The sequence below is a fragment of the Colias croceus genome, chromosome 17 (genome assembly GCF_905220415.1).
Source record: "Colias croceus chromosome 17, ilColCroc2.1".
Taxonomy (NCBI): Eukaryota; Metazoa; Arthropoda; class Insecta; order Lepidoptera; family Pieridae; genus Colias; species Colias croceus.
In genome coordinates, this window is record NC_059553.1 from 7,461,021 (window position 1) to 7,484,468 (window position 23,448).

The window sequence follows — 23,448 nt, forward strand, 5'->3', positions numbered from 1 at the left end:
ATATTTTAGTCTGCAGTAAAACATCTGGTTTTTAATTGAAAACGGATGATATTCAAACAATTTACAAATGACTCAGGTATTTTTTCCAAAACCAACGTGAATCGTATCTTCTGCAAAAATGCAAACACTTTCCCTTTGAGGCTTGAAGTAAAATCAAACAGTGATCATTTATAGTGAATGAAAAGGCCGATGCAGTGTTATTTTTGGTACGAATAGAATTTTCATGAGTTCCTGTCGTTGATAGATCGATGCCTTTGTGACGGCCCCACTGGGCTTGTGTTATCAAACATATTTACTATTCAACAGTAAAAAGTCAAGTTATTGGTTTATTTTGTTCGCATTCAATCGGGAATTGAAACGCTTTTGTATTATTAATATCATTTTATTTGCATTGTTCTTTTGGTGTATCACTCTTTTAGAGCAAACCAGGCTTATATGAAGCTTTTTCTATTTCATATTATAAATGTAATGTACTAGCTGTGCCCCGCGGTTTTACCCACAGTGCTTAGATCATGTTGGTCTTAGTGTGATGATATATAGCATATAGCCTTCCTCAATAAATGGGCTATACAACACCGAAATAATTTTCCAAATCGGACAAGTGGTTCCTGAGATTAGCGCGTTCAAACACTCTTCAGCTTTATTATTGATATTTTAAGTAACGTTGTAGTGTTTTGCGTTATTTCTATGACTTCATAAATGAAAGAAATACACTTTATATGAAATAACGTTTTAAAATAGCATAACTTATGGAATATATTTCGTAACGTATAGATCTCATAAATCGTAACCGAATGTTGCCAACGATCGATATAGGGATATATGGCTCTGTATATTCACTGAGATCATATTTTACCTTCAATATACGGACAAAATATTATAACCATTACAATACTTTATACGACGTGTACAGCATGTACAATAATGTCAAATTAACTTTTTATATGGCACAGTAATAAAAACAACTGAAAACATAGGACCAATTTGGTAAAAAAAAAACATTTTTCTTTATGTGTTTGTTGTTCAAATCACACATGTTTTCTATCTTATGTGAAATACAACGTCTAGACAACCTATACAATGTCTAGTAGGTAATTCTAAACGGTTTTAGCTAGGTCTTATTGAAGTAATAGTAATGAAACTAAATCGAATATATAATAACTATGTCTAGACATTTCTCATTTTTATATAGTAGATTTACAATAATGAAACTTTCCTTTCTAATTCCCAAATATAAATATATAGGGTGTCCTACAATCGTTGTACTAAGCGGAAGGGTATTTACAGTTTTACAAAGCGTATGCAAAACTATAAATCCGTTTCTTAGTACTTTTAGTACACAGATGTTTGGTAGACTATACTTTATATAAGTCCGTTTCTTGGTACTTTTTACTTAGTACACGGACGGTGGATCACCCTGTATAAACCTCTAACTCATCACTAGGTGCTACTACACGCGTCGCAAGTTCCGTCCGATATACGCGAAGGTGATGAACAAGAGCGTGAACGTTCACCGCAACAGCGCGTCCTTCACCCGCCACAACGCGGGCGGCTTGTCGCTCATCACCGGCTTCATGCCCGTCACCACTGAGATGGCGCTATTTGATTATCCCTTCAATGAGCTATTGGTAAGTGTATTACACACACTAACACATACACAAAAGTGATGAACAGGAAATACAAAAATAAACAGTAAACAGTCCATATTAATACTCAACACTATATTGTTCAGTGACTTTGTGTGTTGCTGATGTGGAACCTAAAGAAATATATTATTTTAATGATATTGAGTATATTCCATGAAAAACTAAACTTAACGCCTGTTTGGATATTGATACCACAAATATTAGATCAAGCCTTATCACATAGAACTTGAAGAATTGATAGCTATACATTCTGGCTAAGCATTTATTTATTTACTAGCTGACCCGCTGAACTTTGTAGGTACCGCCTTGAAATTTATAAATGTTCTGTTACCATGGCCACAAACTATAACAAACAAATTTGTTTAATCTTCATTTGTTTTAATGTTATTTTTTATGACTTTAGCAGTTAATATCGAGTGAGATTTAAAATATAATAAACTTGTAACATTTCCTATGTTGTTTCATTCGTCTAATATACTTTGTTCTGGCACTCATTATCCATCGAATCCTTTTTTCTATGTACCTAATTATCGTAAAATACACTCATATCGTAGCTTCTATTTCTTATCTCTGCCTTTCTATATTGTTCACTGATCTTGACTAACGCGCCAATAAATCTTATTAATCTTTTCTTTTTGTTATAACGGCTTATGAGAGCATTGAACCTAGCTAAATATCCTAAGAATGTAATATTTATTTATTTATTTTATTTATTTATAACTATTTATTGTACAAAGCAATTTAAGACATGTGGTACAGACTAATAAGGTACAACAATTTTGCACAATAGGCGGCCTTATTGCTACACAGCAATCTCTTCCAGGCAACCTGGTAGGAAAGGAAATGTAAGAAGAATAAGGATAGCGCAAAAAAGAAATAAAAGATAGAATATAAAAAAAAAATAATAAATAAAAATGCCTACATACTACATAAACTACATATACTGTACATATATACTACACAGTAATATAAATATACTTCTATAATACACTACACAAACTAAAATATATATAACGGTATATACAAAAATTATAATCATACATAAATTATTTACTAATGCTACTATTGCATGGCTAGATAATGAGCTTTCAATAGGGACTTAAAAGAACAAAGTGTTTGTGCACGTCGGATACTTTCCGGCAAGGCGTTCCAGAGCTGAATGGCACGAACAGTAAACGAATTGTCGTAAAAGTTTGACCGATGGATAGGAGTACATAATAATAAAAGGTTGGAAGAACGAAGAGTGAGAGTGTGAGTAGAGCTAAGATAGTTAAAGTTGTTTTTTAAGTAGGACGGTGTTTTAGGGTGAAATAAAATACAATACAGGAGATGAAGAATGTGAGTATTCCGGCGGAAGCGAACGGGGAGCCAGTTTAATTTATGTCCGTGAACTTAGCAGAGCATTTTTAGCGGATCAAAAAAATAATGTGAGTTCTTATCGCGTGCAGTTGAGTTCTATAGTTCCTGATACTTTTTAGAAATAGTTCTGGCGTTTTTACCTGAAAAAACGACATTTGAAAAAATGATCTGCCAACTTCCCGTAGCAGAGCATTTTTAGCAGATCAAAAAAATAATGTGAGTTCTTATCGCGTGCAGTTGAGTTCTAGAGTTCCTGATACTTTTTAGAAATAGTTCTGGCATTTTTACCTGAAAAAACGACATTTGAAAAAATGATCTGCCAACTTCCCGTACTAGATAATTTTTAGCGGATCAAAAAAATAATGTGAGTTCTTATCGCGTGCAGTTGAGCTCTAGAGTTCCTGATACTTTTTTGAAATAGTTCTGGTGTTTTTACCTGAAAAAACGACATTTGAAAAAATGATCTGCCAACTTCCCGTAGCAGATCATTTTTAGCAGATCAAAAAAACAATGTGAGTACTTATCGCGTGCAGTTGAGTTCTAGAGTTCCTGATACTTTTTAGAAATAGTTCTGGCGTTTTTACCTGAAAAAACGACATTTGAAAAAATAACTTAGCAGAGCATTTTTAGCAGATCAAAAAAATAATGTGAGTTCTTATCGCGTGCAGTTGAGTTCTAGAGTTCCTGATACTTTTTAGAAATAGTTCTGGCGTTTTTACCTGAAAAAACGACATTTGAAAAAATAACTTAGCAGAGCATTTTTAGCGGATCAAAAAAATAATGTGAGTTCTTATCGCGTGCAGTTGAGTTCTAGAGTTCCTGATACTTTTTAGAAATAGTTCTGGCGTTTTTACTTGAAAAAACGACATTTGAAAAAATGATCTGCCAACTTCCCGTAGCAGAGCATTTTTAGCAGATCAAAAAAATAATGTGAGTTCTTATCGCGTGCAGTTGAGTTCTAGAGTTCCTGATACTTTTTAGAAATAGTTCTGGCGTTTTTACCTGAAAAAACGACATTTGAAAAAATGATCTGCCAACTTCCCGTACTAGATAATTTTTAGCGGATCAAAAAAATAATGTGAGTTCTTATCGCGTGCAGTTGAGTTCTAGAGTTCCTGATACTTTTTAGAAATAGTTCTGGCGTTTTTACCTGAAAAAACGACATTTGAAAAAATGATCTGCCAACTTCCCGTAGCAGATCATTTTTAGCAGATCAAAAAAATAATGTGAGTTCTTATTGCGTGCAGTTGAGTTCTAGAGTTCCTGATACTTTTTAGAAATAGTTCTGGCGTTTTTACCTGAAAAAACGACATTTGAAAAAATAACTTAGCAGAGCATTTTTAGCGGATCAAAAGTTATTGTTTCAAATGTCGTTTTTAAGGTAAAAACGCCAGAACTATTTCTAAAAAGTATCAGGAACTATAGAACTCAACTGCACGCGATAAGTACTCACATTGTTTTTTTGATCTGCTAAAAATGATCTGCTACGGGAAGTTGGCAGATCATTTTTTCAAATGTCGTTTTTTCAGGTAAAAACACCAGAACTATTTCAAAAAAGTATCAGGAACTCTAGAGCTCAACTGCACGCGATAAGAACTCACATTATTTTTTTGATCCGCTAAAAATTATCTAGTACGGGAAGTTGGCAGATCATTTTTTCAAATGTCGTTTTTTCAGGTAAAAATGCCAGAACTATTTCTAAAAAGTATCAGGAACTCTAGAACTCAACTGCACGCGATAAGAACTCACATTATTTTTTTGATCTGCTAAAAATGCTCTGCTACGGGAAGTTGGCAGATCATTTTTTCAAATGTCGTTTTTTCAGGTAAAAACGCCAGAACTATTTCTAAAAAGTATCAGGAACTCTAGAACTCAACTGCACGCGATAAGAACTCACATTATTTTTTTGATCCGCTAAAAATGCTCTGCTAAGTTATTTTTGCAAATGTCGTTTATTCAGGTAAAAACGCCAGAACTATTTCTAAAAAGTATCAGGAACTCTAGAACTCAGCTGCACGCGATAAGAACTCACATTATTTTTTTGATCCGCTAAAAATTATCTAGTACGGGAAGTTGGCAGATCATTTTTTTAAATGTCGTTTTTCAGGTAAAAACGCCAGAACTATGTCTAAAAAGTATCAGGAACTCTAGAACTCAACTGCACGCGATAAGAACTCACATTATTTTTTTGATCCGCTAAAAATGCTCCGCTAAGTTATTTTTTCAAATGTCGTTTTTCCAGGTAAAAGCGCCAGAACTATTTCTAAAAAGTATCAGGAACTCTAGAACTCAACTGCACGCGATAAGAACTCACATTTTTTTTTTGATCCGCTAAAAATTATGTAATACGGGAAGTTGGCAGATCATTTTTTCAAATGTCGTTTTTTCAGGTAAAAACGCCAGAACTATTTCTAAAAAGTATCAGGAACTCTAGAACTCAACTGCACGCGATAAGTACTCACATTGTTTTTTTGATCTGCTAAAAATGCTCTGCTAAGTTATTTTTTCAAATGTCGTTTTTTCAGATAAAAACGCCAGAACTATTTCTAAAAAGTATCAGGAACTCTAGAACTCAACTGCACGCGATAAGAACTCACATTATTTTTTTGATCTGCTAAAAATGCTCTGCTACGGGAAGTTGGCAGATCATTTTTTCAAATGTCGTTTTTTCAGGTAAAAACGCCAGAACTATTTCTAAAAAGTATCAGGAACTATAGAACTCAACTGCACGCGATAAGAACTCACATTATTTTTTTGATCTGCTAAAAATGCTCTGCTAAGTTCACAGACATGTTTAATTTTGTTCTAAACTCAGAAATATGATCAAATTTACGTAATCCATAAATAAATCGTATACAAAAATTTTGAAGCTTCTCAAGGGTGTCTAGTTGGTATTCATGGAGATCTGGATAGGATGAATCGGCAAAATCAAGGAGAGGAAGGAGTAAAGAATGAGCTAACGCAATTTTCGTAGCGATCGGTAAAAAGTTTCGTAAGCGCCGTAGCGAGAACGCCGATGAGAAAACCTTTTTACGTACTTGTTTTATTTGCTCATCCCACGAAAAAGTTGGGTCAAGTATCAAACCAAGATTTTTTACTTGTGTGCTATATGGGATAGACACACCATCAACAACGATACTTGGTAAATCTATAAAATATTATATCATATCTTAAAAATATAAAAATAGGTACCCTTATTATAATAATTACAAAACTACATTTGAATCGTAAGTTTAAACTACGTTCAAGTCAATTAAGTCACTCTTCCCTGTTACAGTTATCTTTCTTTTTATTAAGATTTCTCTGAATTGATGTTTAATAGAATGAATGGTTTAGTATAGCACTATAGGGAACTATCAAAGGGGACGATTGATAGCCTCTCCGTCTCCGAAAGGCATTGCAAAAACTAGCAGTGGATTGATTTACTTCTCTATGGTTGCATGCTATAAATCTTATCATAATTGGAAGTTGTTGTTTATGTGTTGCTGTGTGAGCAAGCTATCTTTTTTTCATATCATGAAAACGAATCTATTAAACTCTATAGTCAGTTTAACATGAAGTTTAATAGATAGACTAAAACTAGTCCTTTAGTACAGGCTCATAAATTACGGTTAAGTACAGAAAGCAAAGAGAATACAAATAAGAAGAAAGCTAGAAAAATAAACGTTAAAGATGACGTCCTGTAGCTGTAAGTTTTAAGACTAGTTTTTTTTTTTAAATTATTCTTAGGCATCTGACACTCAGTGCTCTTAACATTTATTAGCAATAGCTGAAATATAGCTTTTTGCTTCTATTAATATGTCATGTACCTATGCTATCTTCAGGATAATAAGCCAAAAAAAGATTAATTGGAAGTATTAATATCCATACTAGTATTACATTTACCTTTTCCACCCTAGATGTGGGCAGTACTAACAAAGCGGCATCAAATGGCGCTCCTAATGTGGACACACGGTGAAGAGGCCTTAGCCAAGTCTCTCGTAGCTTGCAAGTTGTATAAAGCAATGGCACACGAAGCAGCAGAAGACGATATGGAAACAGAAGTGTATGAGGAGCTACGGCATTATGGCAAGGAGTTTGAGACTAAAGGTTAGTGGTAGAAAGAGTGGAATATCCAAAAGTGCATACCTCATAGCTATTTTTCATTAAAAAAAAATCTTTCGCGCGTCTACCTAGAAAAGGAAAAAATAGTATTGGCAAAACTAGATTCGACGTTGATACTAATGATAAATATATACCTAAATTGGTTTATATGTGGCTCTTGTATTATTTCTTAGTGACATACCAAATTCTGAGCCGTAAATACGAGTAGTTACAAGGTTATAATGTTGTAAATGATGTGAACAAGGGACTGGTATAGTTATTTTTATTAATGTAAAAAAAAATATACAGTGGTGGTCACATAATTAAAGACACTAAGAGCATTTTATACTACCCAAGACACTTCTCTCAACATTTTTTTTACAAATTCAAATTCAAATTCAAATTCAAATTATATTTATTTGCAAGAATGTAGTTACAAATTATAGATGTTTTCATTACAATATTATGTGGCTAATACATTCTACCCATTTATTGGGTGTGCAAATATTAAAAAAGAAAGTTGATTAGTTTAATTATTTAAATGTACACACAATTCAATTTTCACAATTACGCGAACGCACTACGATTTACACGATTATATCACTACACACTTCACTTATCACACACAATTCAGTTTACACTACTTCAAAGTCATAAATTCTTCAATGTCATAAAATTGTTTTACCATTAACCAGTTCGTCAGTTTATTTTTGAAAAGATTTACTGGTAGTTCCTTGAAATTGTCCGGTATTTTATTATATATTTTAATAGCCATAAATGTTACACTGTTTTTAGCTTTGTTGATTCTACACGTTGGGAAATGTAATTTGTTTTGGTATCTTGTCAACATATGCGAATTTACTTCTCCTTTCTTCTTAAAGTATTCCGGGTGATATTTTACAAATAAACATACTTCTCTTATGTACATGCAAGTTAAAGTAAGGATCCGTAATTTACTAAACAGAGGTCTACAACTGTCTCTTTGGTTCAAACCGCACAGAGCTCTGATACATTTTTTTTGTGAGACAAATACCTTCCGCACATCACAAGATTGTCCCCAAAGAATGATTCCATATGAAAGTACAGAGGAAACGTAGGCATGATAAGCATTTATTGCTGCATTCATAGAAACAGTATCTCTTAGACGCCGTAATACGTAAACGAAACGATTAATTCTGTCACAAACGTAATCAATGTGTTTGTTCCATTTTAGACCTTCATCCAACAAAACACCCAAGAATTTATGATGATCTACTTGTTCTATTACTTGGTTATCACATTACACTACCATTGGAACTTGTTAAATAATTTTAAAATATTCAGGTATGTGTTGTCTAATGCTAAACTAAATTTTATCTACAAAACTTGTCGGTTTGTTAGATTTTATTCGGTTCATCCTTACTACTAGCAGTTTTAACCTAGCAAAGGTCTGGCCACATAATTAAAGACATTAGACTCGCTTATAAGAAATATAGGGTGTCCCAACAAGAACGCAAGATTTAAATTTGACATAAAACGCAGATATTTAAAAAAAATCGTGAAAACTATATTATATCGTAAAGTAGACAAGATGAGGTTATGTGTGGAACAACATATCAGGGAGATGGCCGCCGCGGCTTTGCTGGCACATACGCGATCTTTTAATGAAATTTTCAATGACCGTTTTACATAAATGCTGCGGTATTTCATTAATGCAGCATCCAATTTCGTCGTTTAAGGCTTGAGTCGTCGTCGGCTTAGTCGCATAAACCATCGATTTCAAAAAAACCCCTAAAGCGCATGAATTAGGTGGCCAATTATGGTCCCCAAAGCGTGAAATAACACGACTGGGAAATGACTGATGCAGCAGTTGTATTGTTTCTCTGGCTGTATGACATGTGGCGCCGTCTTGTTGAAACCACATCCCATCCTGCATGAAAGATGCATATCTTTCGTCAAAATTCGCGTCATAGTGGATTCGGAAACACTAAATTTTTGAGCTCGGTGTTGAATTGAGATGGATGGAGTTTGAGCGACATCATCACCTACAACTGCGATATTTTCGGTTGATCGACCTGGTCGAAGGCGCGTTGTTGTCTTTACATCACTAACAGACCCAGTTTCAGCAAATTTTTCCATTAATCTCTCTACTGATCGCAATTTCCTTGATCGCAATTTGCGTACTGTAGCCGCAAAACTTTCACCATTTTGGTAAAACACTAATTTTACAATTGGAAGCCGTTGATCCTTCGTTTAGCGTTTCATTTTTACTAACCTTATACCTTCTAATAAAAAAAATAACACTTGTTGAAATGTCAAACAATGACACTTCGAATGGCGCCAAATTTAAATCTTGCGTTCTTGTTGGGACACCCTATATAAAAAAAAATTATTTTAATGAGTTTATTTTTACAACACAAAATACCTGACGTATTTACAAAACATTTGTACACTTTTCAATATTTGGTTGCATGTCCTTTGGCAGTAATGACGGATTACATCTCTTGGGCATGGAAGCAACTAATTTTGTTCAAGTTGCATCACTAAATTGGTTCCATTCTTCGAAAATGTTTTGCAAAGTTAGTCGATGTTTGATGATCGCTTTGCCGCGACTTCTTTCTTTCTTGATTTCATAAGTTTTCGATCGGATTTGAATCCGGACTGTGAGGGGGCCAATCCAAAACAGTTACAGATTGGTTCCTTAACAAGCACTTCACTACTTTTGCTGTGTGCTTGGGATCATTATCGTGTTGAAAAGTCCAAACAACAGGTAAATTTTCCTCTGCATAGGGCAGCATGGATTGCTCTAAAATATACTTGTACTGGAATTTATCCATGTTGCCTTCTGTCTTTTTGACAGGTCCAACACCAAGTCCAGAAAAACAGCGCCACACTTTGATATTTCCACCCCCATGTATGACTACTTTTTAGAGTATCTTGGATCCATTTCCTTATTGAGATGGCGTCTTACATATTGTTTTCTGACAGAATTAATCATATTAATCTTAGTTTCATGCAGAAACAGCACATGTTTCCATTCTCGATCAGTCCAGTGTTCGTATTTTGTAGCAAAGTGAAATCTTGCCTTCACATTTTGTTTTTTCAAAAGTGGTACTTTCCGAGATACTCTTCAGTGCAAGTTTTCCTCACACAGTCTCCGTCTAATTGTGCTTGCAGACCCCCCTTCAAGCCTGCTGCACCATACAACTCTGAACTGTATCAGTTCCGACCCTTTAAATGGATCTTTTTAGCCAACAACACCATTTTTGAATCTTTCGGCCGAGTAGTTTCACTTGGTTTTGCTTTTCTGAGTACGTTTTCGGTCGTGTGGAACATCTTGACATATTTTATAGCATTCATAACCATATCCTTGAAACAGTTTAATTATCATGGAAGTTAGAAATATTTTTTCTTGCGGAGGAGTCGCAACTCTTGTTTTTAACCATAGTAATTGATATTAAAACTATTAAACGTATGAATTTTAATTTTAAAAGTTAAAAATAACCAAAAAAAATTATAGTGTCAACGATTTATGAAATTACGAGCCAAAAGGAAGTAAAGCACAAAGCTGTTTCTTTTTATTTATAAAAAATTGTAACTAATTTCTTGTTGTCTTTAATTAAGTGGCCAGCTATACGTACGTTAACAAAGTTTGTGTTACATTCCCACAGAGAGCAAGTGTCGAAACTAACAAGGAATATAACTATTTTTTGTCCCTCATTTTAAAGAACATATTGTCTTGTATGGTTTAATAAAAATAATACTAGATTAAATACCTTTTTCAGATAATTGTACTTCCTAATATAAATCTTTTATGGTCAATTCGGGGGTGTCTTTAATTATGTGACCACCACTGTATTTGCTTGTGATTGATTCGTGAACTAAGATGAAAAAGTTTTCTAACTGAAGTTTATATTATGATGGTCGTTACAGTCGTAAAGTTTTAATTAACATTTTTAAAGCTTAGACAGTCTGTGCAGTTATTGCATTTTGCCATGTATAAAAATATAAGAATCAGAATAAGAATTTCAGATGTAGGTATATTTTTTTTGAATTCGTTATAAAACCATTATTACTGAAATATATTCACTGATATTTAGGCTTTTAACGAGGAGACTTTAGTATACATTTTTTAACAATTTAGAGTACAATTTATCTCATTCAGTTTTTATAAACGAAGGGTTCACGTCCATTTCATTAATCGTATTAGTTTCACTAACTGCTTGCCCCGGCATTGTGTAGATTTTACAGTAAGGTAAAAATAATATGTTATAAATCGGTCTAGGTCTAGACGTTCTCAAGTTACCAATCAACGAACTGATTCTAATTAGAGATACTTAGGTTTAAACAATAAAGGTGTGCTGTTTATTTATTTTGAAATATTGTATTTCATAATTTATTTAGATTAGGGAATACTTGTCGATCGGCCTTTTTGCATGGGTCTATTTTTTGGGGCCATTTTGCCACTCTATTCCTCCATATATTTTTTCTGTAATTTTTATAATACAAGATTTTTGATACATACTTCATTTAAATACTTTTCTTCGCAGTATAGTACATACATACGTGTCATTTATACCTATGCAATTAAGGATTCTTTACAAATAAGATATTGGAGTTTCAGCTCCTAATTAGTTGACCCTAATACATTGAATGAATTGTGTGGGCATACTCTTTTTGAATTATTTCATAATAACCAAATGCCTGCATATTTTAGAAATGCGATGTTAATGAAAAGCAAATTTTTTAACTAAGCAAAGAAATCAAAGCTTTTTTTTGTATTAAATCCATGAAATATAGGTAAATATAATATAGAAAAAAGATTATCATATATATAATATCTACCTGTCTATACCTATTAACAACTTATCTCCGGAACATTAGCTAGCCCGATTTTAACCAAAGTTTTGTTTTATATAGAAATAAGTAGATGAACAACACCCACTACTTAAATATAAAACCAATGTTTTCCCACAGCAAACAATATCCAAATCTATAAATACATACTTCAATTCTAGCCCTAGAATTACTGGACTACTGTTACCGGCAAGACGACGACCAAGCCCAACAACTCCTTACTTGCGAACTACAAAACTGGTCCGGACAGACCTGTCTCAGCCTAGCCGTAGCTGCTAACCATAGAGCCCTATTAGCTCATCCATGCTCACAGATTATACTAGCAGATCTATGGATGGGAGGCCTTAGAACACGCAAGAACACCAACCTTAAGGTAATGTTCCATTTATTTATTATCTGTTAAATTTCTCTCTTATTAACGCACAGACTTCGCACGTCGTAGTTGTAACATAGTAATAACGGAACCGTAACAGTCGGTTTAGATGTCTGTGTGTCAATGAGCTTAAGAGATTTGCATGTAGGCGCCGATTCCGTTGTTATTTCGTTAATGAAGCCGATTGATATTTATGTAAATACAAAATCATTACAAGGAATTATTAGCTACGTAACTGACTACACAATTATGATTTTGATAATCGCTTTTTTACACAAGCACACATCCAAAACTAATACCTATTTTTCTATTATACAGTATGCAATATCCATCAATTATTATGTTTCTGTAACAAACATTTTAGAACACAAAACATTTTTGTTTAACTGACTTCAATATATTATGACAAAGATACTCAAGCCCCCTGGCGGAACTAAATTAAACTGATTGAACCACTGTATCCCTCCAGATAAAAGGATTTGCTTGAAAGCACTTTGACTTTCCTCATTTAAAAATTATACATTCATTCCTTGTCTTAACCGGAGTACGGTATATAAGATTTGATAGAATGTGATCTGAAAGAAATTTTTGCCTTTCAATACCTACTCAAGTTTTTTACTTTAGGTAAAATATCTATGGTACAAAAGCTAGCTAGAGCAAAATAGTATTTGACACCATTAAATCAACAAACAATAACGCCCTTGTCTTACCTATATATATAGCATTACATACATAGAATTGTACATACTCACCCCACTACGCACTAAAACAACCGCTCGAACCAACGCAATCGGCGCCCTATTCTGTAGCATGTAAAGCTTATAATTCAGTAGCAGCATTTCGTTTGCAACATCGGCTTTGTCGTAAAAAGGTAATACTGAGCCTGCTGTGTCCGCTGTACATACTCCAATTGGAGTTCAAGTCGAAGGAGGAACTGCAGCTGATGCCGCAGACGGAGGAGGAGCATCTGGAGAACGAGAGCATGGAAGACGATAGAAGTACCAAGGACCCTAATGACGCGGAGGTAATTTCTGTTTAGTTGCTTCCCATCTCGCTTTATACGCTGCGTTTTGTTTTCATCAGGGATTGCTTGTGACTCTTTGGACAGCCAACTTTTTTTGGATAGCATTTTAGTCAGGTTTAGCTTTTGAGTATAATTGTTAACTACGTTTACTAAAGTTGTTTTAAGCGTCCATTTTGTCCCTGCAGAGTGTAACGGAGTTTGAATACAAAGTTAAAGTTTGCGCTCCAAATAAATATTTACAGAGCACGTAACGCTCGCTAACGTAAACGAATGATGTATCACCGAGGCAGTTCAAAGAATCACAAGCAAATCCTTGCACATCAATAAAATAATATAAACGGTTGTTACTAATATCTTTAATTTTGGTGATGGCAACTTGTCTACACAACACAGGTATATGATGCGTTAGTAAAGATGAAATTATATAGGTGGGGGTGAAGCGACGAACGCTGTCAATAAAGAAGATAATTCCCCCGGGACAGCCGGGTAAAACGGACAAGACGCAGGTATACACCTGACGCACACATGTGAACGTGTTGTACGAACACAATTGCACTTAGACGATATCAATTTCACGTAATTGGCTACTGTTCTGTGTGCAAAACAAATCTTTGTCTATTTCTTCCGTAAATGTGATATTTTGTTCGAAATTTTAAAACGCGGTTCGAATTATCTGCGTCGAAAACAATTACCTAATAATGCGTTTGGGAGCCTATCAAAAGCCGAAAGATTAAAAAAATACTTCAAACATAACCACGTTGAAATCTGTGAAAATCCCGAGCCTGAATAACAAAGGTTATATTATAAAACAAACCTGAATTTGAAAGCATTATTAGACGTAAGCCCCTTTATAGAGATTCGTAGAATTTGGCGGAAAATGGCCACGTTTTTTATTTTTCATTTTTATGGCCTTCAGCCGTAAAAATTTCGCCTTTATTCATTCAGTGAAATGTCGAGAAATAAAAAATCTTTTCCGCGCATTGTTATTCTTAAATTTCACAGATAAGCAACTTGAATTAGACACCCAAAATCTCTTTCATGAGGCTCTCAAAATTTTGCACCTTTCTTTGAGAAAGTTGCAAGAAATTCAAAGAATATTTCATAAATATGTTAAGAATTTAAATTTCCGATTTTAACACAATATAACACTTTATGGCGTTAAATTTGTGAATGTATCGCGTAAATTCGAGTCACAATAGATGCACGTACCCTTTGTGTTCGTATTACCGTTGACGCGAGCTATCGGTACCGTTTCATGGCTCTTTTACAAGCTTCCTGTTCTTAGCATTTTCTTCGTTTATATTCATATCGAAGCTATTTTCTTGAAATATCGTCTATTGGCTTATTTTATTTGCGTTGAAGTCAACGACTTTATCTGTGCTGTCTCTTATTGCGGCGGAATGTATTTTATATTTTCTTCATCGCAGCTGCTAATTCAAAAATCGTTTGATAGAAGCTTTTGCCATTCATGTAATGCAACGGAAAGACAATTTCTCAATAAATAAACGCATTACTTACGATTTTATTATACCTACTTATTGAACTAAATGGTATGAAACCATTGTAAAAACTAGTCATTTATTTTTAAGCTTTATTATAATTATGGCAATAATGAGTCGTTCGCTAAACTTTGCATAGATCGCAATCGATTATTTACACTTTTCATTCTATTCATTTAAGGATAGTACATCTAAATAACATTCCCTGTCATGGTTTGCAGCAGGTGCAACCGCAAAGCCACCCGATCCATGCTACATGCAATAACTTTGAGATAGTGGTATAATAAACGCTGGCAATAAATCGTCTTCAAATATAAAAATAATCAACAGAAATTGGTTATAAAAAATGGGAACATTGATGATGTAATTGATGAATATTTTTACTTAATAAAATAGATATTTTATGCCTATTAATCTAAAATCAACACTTGAAATTGTGTTTTTGTACACGACTTCATTTCATCTTTGTTTTGTCTTTAAGCTGATGTGTATTCTATTTGTTAGTTTGTTACAAAAACAATAATTCTAATTAAAACGAAAGTAAAATAAGTTAGTACAAATACCCACAACTACAGCATAAAGTTAGTAGTGGCATTAATTAAATAAGTTTTACATTGTTAAATTTACTCTACCATTTTCAGTATAACGTCGAGCGAAATTCACTTTAATTGCGTGCTAGCTCGCTGTAACCTAACCGCCTGTTCATAGCATATGGCACTTGTGTTAAAGATTTTATATATGACACTATTTCATATTAAATGCCCGTATTCCGTTGATTACTAAATATATTATATACTAAACTTGATTAAATTCGGCCAGTAGTACTTGGGAATGTCGAATGTGTCCATTTTATTTAAGTCTATATCTTTGGATTTTTAGGTAAAATATTCTTGAATATAAACCGTTTTGATAAAAAAACAACGGATAATTAAGTAAGATAAGAGTGTACTAAAACTGAAAAGTTTCGCTAAAGGACATCCGCAAACGTCTGCATTATCATAACTATATCATTATCTTAACTTGGTTTTGCTTTCATCGTATTTTTATATACTTCATCAAATATTTATTAAATTGTATGCTTTATAATTGTTTTTATTACTTTGTATGCTATATGTTTTACATTAAATGTTTATTCCTATAGTCTCACCAAAACTTCAATGTCTAATGCATGGTCTGTTTAATCTTTTCCACTAAAACCTAACTTATCTGTGGGCTATTTTTAATCTGTGATACTTACACTATTTTTTATCTGTCTGGATGTCTTGGTAACGTTTTTACGTATTTCTCTGGACTCAAGCAGGCGTTGATTGGCTCAGGGGCCGAATGCGAGACCCGAGTAGATCAAAACGGGAAAGTCGGTAAAATAGGCTGGGAACTATCGTACAGGGAACTGCCGGAGTATCACGTGCCTGAGGATAAGAGAATGAGACCTTTAAGACTGAGGAAGAAGATTTATGAGTTCTTTACAGCACCTATCACTAAGTTCTGGGCTGATTCAGTAAGTATTGCTGTTTATTTTTAACATACTAAGAGTAGAGCAACGTTTTTACGTTATAAAAATAAGTACTTAGGTGGCCTGGAAGAAATCGCTTTTAAGCGATAAGGTCACCTTTTGTACTTTACCTCGCATCCATACAAATATATATATACTGTACATTGTAATATTAAATGGTGGAATCAAGGTAAACGTAAAGTAGACATTGACGATAAACTTGAAAAAAATATTATGAGAATGTTACATACATTTTGTTAAAGCAATAAAAGAAATGTTATTATTGAGAACTAACATTAATACTTTATTGATCAATAGACTTACAACTTTATGAGATATGAGTTCTCTCATACGCTTAATTAAATGGCCAATTTCCTTCACACATTGAATATTGATTTTATTATCGGACGATGAATGGAATGTTTTTGGATTCATAAATAATTAAGTCAATAATTTATAGACATAATGACATTAAATGCGTCGTTATAATTTAACACTTTTGACTGCATTTAAATTACGTTTAATTTAGTGGTAGTAAACTTAAAAGATAAAACGTTTGTTTTCTGTGACATTAGAGCACTTATTAACGACTACTTTTCCAGTTCATTATTTTTATTTTCCTAATAATATTACAGTGGTACCTAACATAGTTGGAAAAATAGAAAACGAAGTAGTAATTTGTCGCTTTGTAATTCGATTTTAACGTTCTAATATTTGCTTCTAGTAGCTGTTTCTCATTTGTAGTTCTTTATGACATGAAATAGTTAGTTATAGATCAAGAGCCCATGACGGCCAGACTTTCCTTTCTTTAGGAAAGTTGAAAATTTCTCTGTATATGTCTCCGATACAGATAAGAACGACTAGCGATTATCAAGTCTGGGTTGTGGTTACTTTGGCAGGAAACAGGTAGTAAAGGTGTATAAAATTGTACCTAACTTTCATTATACTTTAAAAGCTAAATTTTATATATGTTACTTGGGGACGTATAAAAAGATGTTACCTCAAGAGCCGGACAGTTTTCATGGTTCTTACATCTTACCAGACACATTTAAAAAATAACTAACATATCATCAAATTAACGTTACTACCTAAAAGTGTATCAAATATGAAATAACCCACTAAAAACATTAGTTTACTATCGGGGACCGAATCCAGAAATTGTGTAACGAAAAATCTAACGCTCTCCACTCCGACGGGCACGGAAGTGTGGCTTGAAGGCATGCTATATGCAATAGCTTTACCGTGGCAGTCCCTAAGTGCCACACGTCTTTTTTTTTCATGTTTTGAGATAACACTTTAAACTTCTTTTATTAATGGTACATATATTTATATTGATATTTTTTTCCAGATTGCATACATATTGTTCCTACTGATGTTTACGTATACAGTATTAGTCAAGATGAACCCGACACCATCTTGGCCAGAAATATATTCTATTTGTTATATTATAACGTTCTTATGTGAGAAAATTAGGGAAATTGTTACGTCCGAGCCTGTTGCTATTAGGTAAGAATTATTATTATTTAATAAGAATTATTATATGTATTGATTATTATTTGTATGAAAACTAGAAACCCGTCTGCTAATTTATATAGCCACAATTCTGTTGATTACAACAAGTCTTCAAACCTCAAAATCTGTCCAGCAGTTTGGGCCGTAGGACGTTCCTATGAAATATACATACATACACACGTAAAACATAAACCTCCTTTCGCAGTCGGGTACAAATAACTGACATCGGAAAGTTTTATCACTACATTCTATGTGATTTTTGTCAAAGGGAGTAAAACCCAAATCCCAGAGTGCCCCCTAATCCTTTAATGCAAGAAATTTATTTTATGGTGCGGAAAGCAAAAGCTTGACAGACTTTGATGTATAATCACAAAGAAAGAGCAAAGTAAATATATTTTATTAAAGACAAACTTGTCAATACAATTATCTAGAATTTATACGACTCGAGTCTTCTAATGATATACGTACAGAGCAAATGCGTTTATGATAACTATTTACGCTTTAACTAGCAATATGTTTGGAAGGTAATATATTAAATTGAACTATTAGTTATTTAGAGAATTTTTCAAATAGGATATTTCTAGCGTTATATTCCTAACATTCTAAGTAAATATTATAATATATTTACTGACGTTTTATTCAAAATTTTAAACATTCCCATCTAAATCATTGTTCTTTCGAACTTTGACTTCATACTACAAAATCCTTCTGTAAGTAAGATTTCCATAACCGCATACATTCGCTGAAACTGAGATTCCGTGGACACTTCGTTTGATTAATGCGCTCCTAGATACATATCCTGAATGTGATGTATATGCTACAGTCAAAACCCTGAACCAGTCAATATCCTTATTGACGGTTATTAAGGTTATTGACTAAGGGTGCCGGTCAATATCCTTATTAACTGATTTTATCAGACAAAATCAGTCAATAACCTTAATAGTCAATAACCTTAGTCAATAACCTTAATAACCGTCAATAAGGATAGCGACTGGTTCAGGGTTTTGACTGTAACATATATACTGATTTCAGAGACTGTCGTACTTACTTACGAGATTATGCGAAAAACAGTGTGACTCCCGTTAATATTTTCCATTAGTTTTCCATGGATTGTTTATTTTACATGGATGGCGTTTTTGTATTTTGTGAGAAATCAGAGCGCCTCATTCATTCTTATGTCTCAAATTCTCTTCATAACAAATTTCATCCAATATGGGTCAGCGGATTCGGATGAAGCAGAGATAGATAGACATAGTTACTTTCACATTTTTAAATGACTTATTATAATATAAGTCATTTAAAAATCGAATATAAGTCTGTAGTAGCTTTCGTTTTCGCGTCTTTCTCACACTTACATAAATACACAACAATTTTTTATTTAGTCCCCTTGATTATTTTACCATGTTTATCATTAAAATTGGAATAAAATATTTTCTTGTAGACATAAGTTCAGCGTATGGGCGTGGAACATGTGGAACACGTACGACGCCGGTTTTATAATATTTTTCCTGGTCGGTCTGACTCTGCGCTTCCGACCCGGCTCTATGGACGTCGGCAGAGTTATATACTGCGTCGATATTATTTATTGGTACTTAAGGATATTGAATATATTGGGTGTTAATAAGTACTTAGGTAAGTCAGATAGTAGGGAGGAAGAAGGGAGTACGAAACTAATAATTAGAAATATTGTATTATTTTCAAAATAAGATATTTCGCTATTGCTGTAATTGTTGTTGTACATAAGAAAAGGTCATCACAATCACCTTTACTATATAGATTATCTCACTACCTAGCTCTAGAAAAAACTTTTATTTGATTCCTTCAAGAAATTTGGTAACAGGCTATGTTTATGAGAAACATTTTTACGTGGCTTAAAAGAAAAATCTTTATACAACTTAGCTTCTTACTAAATATAAGAATTTAATACGAATTGATTGTCTACAGGACCTCTAGTCACAATGATGGGTAAAATGGTTAAAAATATGATATACTTTGTGGTGCTATTACTAGTCGTACTCATGTCGTTCGGAGTGGCGAGACAGGCCATTTTATATCCGGATAAAGAAGCAAGCTGGTATCTTATCAGAGAAGTGAGTATTATAATACTAAGTAATATAAATAGTGTTAGAGCTAAATATGTTAAATCTATCAATCTCTACTGCTAATAAAGCAATCATCACTTTCAGTTATAATTTATTAAAAAGAACCTGTCAATCCCTGTTGGTCTAAAAGTAATCATAATTTTCAGCGTGAGGAACACATTACACAATGAGTCTTAAATTTTAAAATAGAAAAGTATTTTATGTCCTCTTACAGACTTAGTAATGCAAACTGCGCTCTGTGCATTAAGACTGCAAATTTGTACGTTTCCGACTTTAATCCGCGTAATTCATGAAGTCGGTAGTTATGCTTTATATGGAGCCAAGTCTTATGTGTAAATAATTAATGTTTCTCCCAACGCAGCAAATGTTTGAGCTAATTAGAAGCTTTGAGAGCAAAGTAAACGCGAATTGTCCATGTAAAGAGAACATAACATGTGGAAATTCATGATATTCGCGCTTTTGACTCAAATGTTTAAAGATTCTTTTGATCATTTTCTTAATTATCTTTAGAAGTGAAGTTACAGCCGCGTAAACGTTACATAAGACAGCAGCTCTTTCATAATAATTACTAACACACTTTTACGATCTCGTACAAAACAACTCCAACATCATTATCCAGACTGTTTAATGGGCACTAAACTATTTTACTATGTTTAATTGCTGTTAATAATCGCCGTAACTTTGCGCTCAGACAGGAAATGGTGTTCGGGTCGTTAAAAGATTTCCATCTTGTGTGTATTTAGGAAAGTGCAGAACATCTGGGTTTGTGTACATGTTAGCTAGCGTGTCACTACTAACAATTGCAGGTGTTCTTCCAACCGTACTTCATGCTGTACGGGGAGGTGTTCGCGGAACAGATGGCGCCGCCGTGCGGGCTCCCCGGCCTGGAGGAGTGCCGCGTGGGCCACTGGGTCCCACCTCTAGTCATGAGCATTTACCTCTTGATCGCAAACATACTTCTAGTCAATCTCCTCATAGCCGTCTTCAATAACATCTTTATTGAAGTCAACGGCGTATCGCACCAGGTTTCGATTTTGTATTCCGTAGTCGATGTTGCCTGTTGCGAGATTTTTTTAGGTTTACACGGTGCGAGTAGTCTTTTATTTTGCGGTATTTAGTATTGTGCTCGTTGTAGTAATGTTAGCTTTAGTTTTATATTTATCATTAATTTGTACAGCCGCAGCTGCACCGACGTTTACATCACCTATATGCACGTTAACTCTGTTTGATTTCTACAAACCATCTATTGATTATAAATTTATAAAGAATAGAAAAAAATCGATCACGAGGCGGGACTCGATGATCGATCGATCGACATTTTCTGATTTATAAACGTCAGTGCTGCTCTGCACTCTATTCCCCACTATTTTCCACTTACACACCTAACCCGCTTAACACTTACTTTTCTCACCATTTACTCTCCCAAATCTTGAGCCAACGCGCATGTATTGACCCGGCGGTTGTTTGTAGATATTCTTCCAACCTTACTTCATGTTGTACGGCGAGGTGTTCGCGCCGGACATCGACCCGCCGTGCGGGATGGACGTCGGCGACAGCAAGTGCGTCACGGGCCGCTGGATCACGCCCATCGCGATGACCATCTACCTCCTCGTCGCGAACATATTGCTCATAAACCTCCTTATCGCCGTCTTTAATAATATCTTTAACGAAGTCAATGAAGTCTCGCACCAGGTTTTTGTTTTGCTTTATTGTTTTATTTGCGAAGTCTGGACGTGGTTTAAAATTCATAGACTGCTGTGAAAATTTATAACTTAGCATGTTTCTATTAAAATTTTAATTTTCATAACTTTACCATGTGGATGACGCGATAAGTGCTCAACGCAGCTAAAGAAGTTTTCACTTTAAAAATATCGAGTTTGATTTAATATGCTTTAATATTTCCAGACTTATGGATAGTTTTTCCACGTTCAGAAATATACGTTTGCATGTTGAATATTTATAACGCTTATCGGTATTAATTTATAATTTAATACATAATAAAATGAATGTGTATTAACGGTCAGGTCGGTATGAACGTTATGAGTTTGTTTCGTTATTTTTGCGAGCGAGTAACGTTGCCTTGCCGTGAATAAATTATTAGCCCGTTCTTTCCTTGAATATTTAACAAGAATACCGACCTTAGCTGGAGCCTTTTTATTATGCCGAATGGTTTTAAAGTTTTTATTCGTTAAGCTTTTAGTTAAATAACGTATTCAAATTCAATTGGTAACATTTTGTTCTTTTATCAATTCACTATTGTTAGAATTATAAGATGAAACCTAATTAATGTTATGATAAATGACATAAAAGAAAAAATATGTATTCTATGTATATATTTATTCTCATATTGCTAGGTAAATTAGCTGATAGTAGCAATACCTAGATCAATAATTTAACGCCAAAACCAATCTATGTGAAATAAGATATGAATGCTAAATAAACTATTAATTCTCTAGGTCTGGATGTTCCAAAGATTCACAGTAGTCATGGAATATGAACAGAAGCCAGTACTACCACCCCCTCTTATAATATTCTGTCACATATACGCGACATGTAAATGGGTGACGAGGAATGTGTCACACAAACGGTTTCAATACGACAACGGTCTTAAACTCTTCTTGGAAAAAGAAGATATGGAGAGATTATATGATTTTGAAGAAGAGTGTGTAGAAGGCTATTTTAGGGAACAAGTAAGTATTACTTTTCAATAATGGAGATATATTCCGAATGCGTTTGAAAGTTTTTATATAAACGATAACTTTTAAATATCTTGGAGGTAGTGAACATGTTAAGATTGTTTTGAGTCAAAATGCTGAAAATCATGATATTGAACGTCTTTTTTACGAATGATTTAAACGTTGAATTCTTTCAGGAAATTAAATTATCAAATTCATTAGAAGAAAGAGTTAGGAATACAACAGATAGAGTAGAACATATCACGACCAAAATGGAAGACTTAAATCAAAAAGCTAATTGCCAAATACAATCAGTTCAGGTAAGACCATAACTTTATTTTTAGATATTTCACAGGTTCAGCTTTTCAGATAAATTCGCTTGAAACTGTCAACTAAGCGCATAATTATACTAAGATATTATAGTTTCTCTTTTTACTTGTCGCATACGAATAAAATAAGTTGATAATATCGCAATAGAAATACAAGTACAAGTACTCATTTTAATTTCGTTGAATTTCCTTCATAAAATACTTTGAAATATTTCGACATAAATTGCTCCAATTATTAATCAGCAATTTATCAGCATGAGCATATTTGACATTTACTTTCTGCAAATAATTTATCGAAAAATAAAATATTGGATTGAAATTGCGGTTTAGGAAATTTTAAATCATAAAACAAAATGTTCATCCGGTGCGGCTCGGCACATAAAGTATTTCATTTTTATTCTGTGGTCTCCGGAGACTATAAAAATGCTATTTCGTTTATATATTTATGCCAAAGTTTTACATTATTTTGATGTAGTCATGCCTAGTGTATACATATGGAAATACTGTTGGATAGTTAA

General features: G+C 33.7%; 1 protein-coding gene across 11 annotated transcripts in view; it reads left to right on the plus strand.

Moving 5' to 3' along the window:
* Positions 1 to 23,448, plus strand: part of LOC123698829 (transient receptor potential cation channel trpm) — a 225,688-nt gene that overhangs the window by 186,859 nt on the left and 15,381 nt on the right. For 9 of the 11 annotated variants that reach the window (XM_045645592.1, XM_045645595.1, XM_045645593.1 and 6 more), the window contains 12 exons: positions 1,445 to 1,628; positions 6,905 to 7,094; positions 12,086 to 12,297; positions 13,169 to 13,321; positions 13,750 to 13,827; positions 16,118 to 16,318; positions 17,661 to 17,818; positions 19,266 to 19,456; positions 19,769 to 19,914; positions 21,397 to 21,618; positions 22,383 to 22,616; positions 22,799 to 22,921. In XM_045645592.1, the coding sequence (XP_045501548.1) occupies positions 1,445 to 1,628; positions 6,905 to 7,094; positions 12,086 to 12,297; positions 13,169 to 13,321; positions 13,750 to 13,827; positions 16,118 to 16,318; positions 17,661 to 17,818; positions 19,266 to 19,456; positions 19,769 to 19,914; positions 21,397 to 21,618; positions 22,383 to 22,616; positions 22,799 to 22,921 (2,092 nt within the window). The remainder of the gene's footprint in view (positions 1 to 1,444; positions 1,629 to 6,904; positions 7,095 to 12,085; positions 12,298 to 13,168; positions 13,322 to 13,749; positions 13,828 to 16,117; positions 16,319 to 17,660; positions 17,819 to 19,265; positions 19,457 to 19,768; positions 19,915 to 21,396; positions 21,619 to 22,382; positions 22,617 to 22,798; positions 22,922 to 23,448) is intronic. The other 2 variants (XM_045645598.1, XM_045645601.1) reach the window with 2 other exon arrangements.